Raw genomic sequence first — 3,336 nt, 5'->3', positions numbered from 1 at the left:
AATTTATATGTATATATTTTTATTTTTTATTTTATTTAATAAAAAAACACCAGGTGAGATTTTCCACGTAGAAAGTACACACTGTTCATATTTATGTCTTTGTAACCTCTGTCAGTCTCGAAATCTTACATAACACAACTTCCTTTCAGCCTGGCTTTCAAAATAAGAGCCACTGACGTCTTCTTTTGACTACCGTTGCTTAAATATTTTTTTTGGCCATAACGTTTTACCAACGCGATTCAAGTCAAATAAAACACACATTTTTAATAAAGCTATTTATTTTTTTGTGTGTTTGTTGTCATTCCACGGTTCACGAGCGGAAACAGGAAGTAGCGGCGAACAAAGCCCTAGCTAGCAGCGTTAGCTCCGTGTTGTTGACAGTAAACGCCGGAGGACAGCGGCGGTTTGTTCGCGTGTCGCAGGTCAGATATTCCGGGTTTTTAACGAAGCAGCGATGTCTTCGCTTCCGTATTTGAGAGGTTTAATCTTCGATCGACTAACCGCCACCGCGGAAGCGATATTCACACACGTAGAAAGGATCGTCGTCGAGTACGAGGAGGAGGTGAACCGTCAGCGCAAACTGTTGGAGATCGTTTGCGAACCTAAAGTCACGTTACAGCGGATAGGTGAGTGTTGTGTTGTGTTGTGTTGTGTTTGTTGTGTTGTGTTGTTTTTCACTTTGTCATCATCTGTGTTTTGTGTTTCGTTTTTACTTCGTTTTTCTTCTGACATCGTTATGTTGTAAAGTTCACTCGAGTCATTTTCCCCCTCGACGGATCCGGCGACTTTTCAAAATAAACCTCCGCTTTTACAAGAAATGCCCAAACAATAATAATAATAATTTATTTATTTTTTTACTATAAACCATTTTTATGACCTTGTTCCTGGCGCCTCTGTTGATTTACATTATTATTGAAATATTTGTCTGATATTTGTTTGTTTATTTCATTTAATGCTGTTTTTTTTTAACATATAAAAGTCAAATCTTTGTATTGCAGGAGTGTATTTTTAACCCACCCCCCAAAGATTGTGCACATTTCTAGATTTTCACACCTTAATATTTTATTTATAAACCGTTTATTTTATATTTTATATTTGATGTATTGATTCTATGTGTCGCCAGTAGGGGGAGTTGCAGATTTAGCCAAATATTAGTAAGTTTGCAAATCTGATGTCTGCTTCCATGCAACAAAAAGGTCTCACATTTAGTTTCAAGTGTATTCGTGACAGAGTAGAATAAGTCGTATAGCTTTAGTATAGTAGGTGTGAGAATGATCAATAATCCAATTTTCATTATTATTGGCAGTAACAGAGAGCCCCAAGATTAACATTTTGCTAAGGGCCCCACGGAGGCTTGGGCCGGCCCTGTTTTCAGACCAACAATGTCTTCAGACCAGATACAGTAGCCCATGTTATTGTATTGCGATGAGATTCACAGTTTTATTTTGAAGGAATGAAGGAAAACTTACGCCAAAAAAATCATTTATAAGTCTTTTTTTGTGTTTGAGAATTAAAAAAAAAAAAGAAAAGGTATTTAAACACCTTTAATGTTATTCATGCACACGTTCACTGAGGGATGTTTAAAAAAATACAAGAATTCTCACCAGATGAGCTCTGTTTGGAAAGAACTTGGTCATAATCACCAACGTCTTTTACCCTAACATCTTCTGTCCGAGCGCTCTCACCCTCTATCAGTCCACTGTAGTCCTTTCCAAGACTCCCTCTATGTAGCTTATTCCGCTTTTGTAAGTCTTGGATAAAAGCGTCTGCTAAATGCTTAAATCTAAATGTTGCTTTTCACACATCTTCACTGGAATCAGTGTTTGTTGGTTTACCCTTATCCATGATAACAGCACGATGAGGTCTTCACTTCTTTCTTTTATTATCAATGTCCTCACTTATTCTCTTTGTGTCTGCAGATTTTCCACAGAAAGATGTTCTTCAGGAGGAGGAGGAGGAGGTTCTCACTGAGCAGCAGCTCTGGAACAAGGAGAGGAACTCCAGTCTGGACCAAGAGGAACCAGAGTCTCTACAGATTAAAGAGGAAGAGGAGGAAATCTGCAGCAGTCAGGAGCAGGAGCAGCTTGAACTGAAGCAGGAGGCTGATACCTTTATGTTGACTCACATGGAACCAGAACCAGACACTGACCACCAGCTCCTCTCTGCTGTAGCTGAGAGTCAACATCAGACGGTCCACATAAGAAACGTCACGGGTGCAAAGCCCCACATGTGCAACATTTGTAAAAAATGCTTTGCTTTGAAAAAGAACTTGAAAGACCACAAAAGAACTCACACGGGTGAGAAGCCCTATTTTTGTGAAACGTGTGGAAAGTGTTTCTCAGTGATGTCGACGTTGTCGCAACACAAACATATTCACACGCGCGAGAAGCCCCACGTGTGCAACGTCTGTCAGAAATGCTTTAGATACATTCGAAATTTGATCGACCACAAAAGAATTCACACGGGCGAGAGGCCCTATTCTTGTGAAACGTGTGGAAAGTCTTTTCGACAAAATTCACACTTGAAGTTCCACATGCAAACTCACACGGGCGAGAAGCCCCATGTTTGCAACGTTTGTAAGAAACGATTTGCGCGTAAAGCTACTCTGTTGAAACACAAGAGAATTAAACACGGGTGAAAAGCTGGTAAGATTTGTGACAAATGCTTTTTCTCTGAACAGAAGTTAATATTTTCACATGAGAACTGACAGGTGAGAAGCCAGATATCTGGCGATCAGGGTGTGACCATCGCCCGTATGAGCTGAGATTTGGGTGCGACACTCGTGCTGAGGATAAAGTGCTAGAAGACGGATGGATGGATACCTGAAAGCAGAGAAATGGAGCTTTATTGCACGTGTATACTTGTCATTACGGTAGAATTTCTGGACTTGCTTTTAATGATCTGGAAGCAAAGAAAGAAAGAAAATATTGACATTTAAGAGGCTGCAACGATCAGAAAATTTGTTTTAATCATGAAAAAAATCGATTCATAGTTGACCGTTAATTTAAACTATATATAATTGATTAACCTGGAGCCATTTGTATTTGGAAGGCATGAGTAAAAAGCCCAGATGAATTAAAAAAATGTTTTAAGTTATTGTGTGGCATTTTTATTCAACACTTGTTTAATGAATTTGTGGATTATTGTTGTCATGTGTGTGTAAATATCGTTTTGATTTTTCACGTAGAAAGTCCACACTATTCATATTTATGTCTTTGTAACTTCTGTCACTCTCCAAAACTTACATAACACCACTTCCTTTCAGCTTGAATTTCAAAACAAGAGCCGCTGACGTCTGCTATTTACGACTGTTGCTTAAACCTTTTTTTTTTTTAC

At 38.7% G+C, this 3,336-nt stretch overlaps 1 protein-coding gene across 1 annotated transcript; it reads left to right on the top strand.

Moving 5' to 3' along the window:
* Positions 1 to 454: 454 nt before the first annotated feature.
* Positions 455 to 2,967, top strand: LOC310934845 (uncharacterized protein; the record flags this gene model as incomplete). Its single annotated transcript, XM_083898644.1, has 2 exons — positions 455 to 626; positions 1,920 to 2,967. 2 exons carry the CDS (start codon positions 455 to 457, stop codon positions 2,636 to 2,638), a joined length of 891 nt encoding a protein of 296 aa, XP_083754770.1. The 3' UTR covers positions 2,639 to 2,967.
* Positions 2,968 to 3,336: the final 369 nt, after the last annotated feature.

This window comes from Microchirus variegatus, assembly GCF_963457635.1.
Source record: "Microchirus variegatus genome assembly, chromosome: 12".
NCBI classification, from domain to species: Eukaryota; Metazoa; Chordata; class Actinopteri; order Pleuronectiformes; family Soleidae; genus Microchirus; species Microchirus variegatus.
This window is presented reverse-complemented; position numbering and strand designations above follow the sequence as displayed.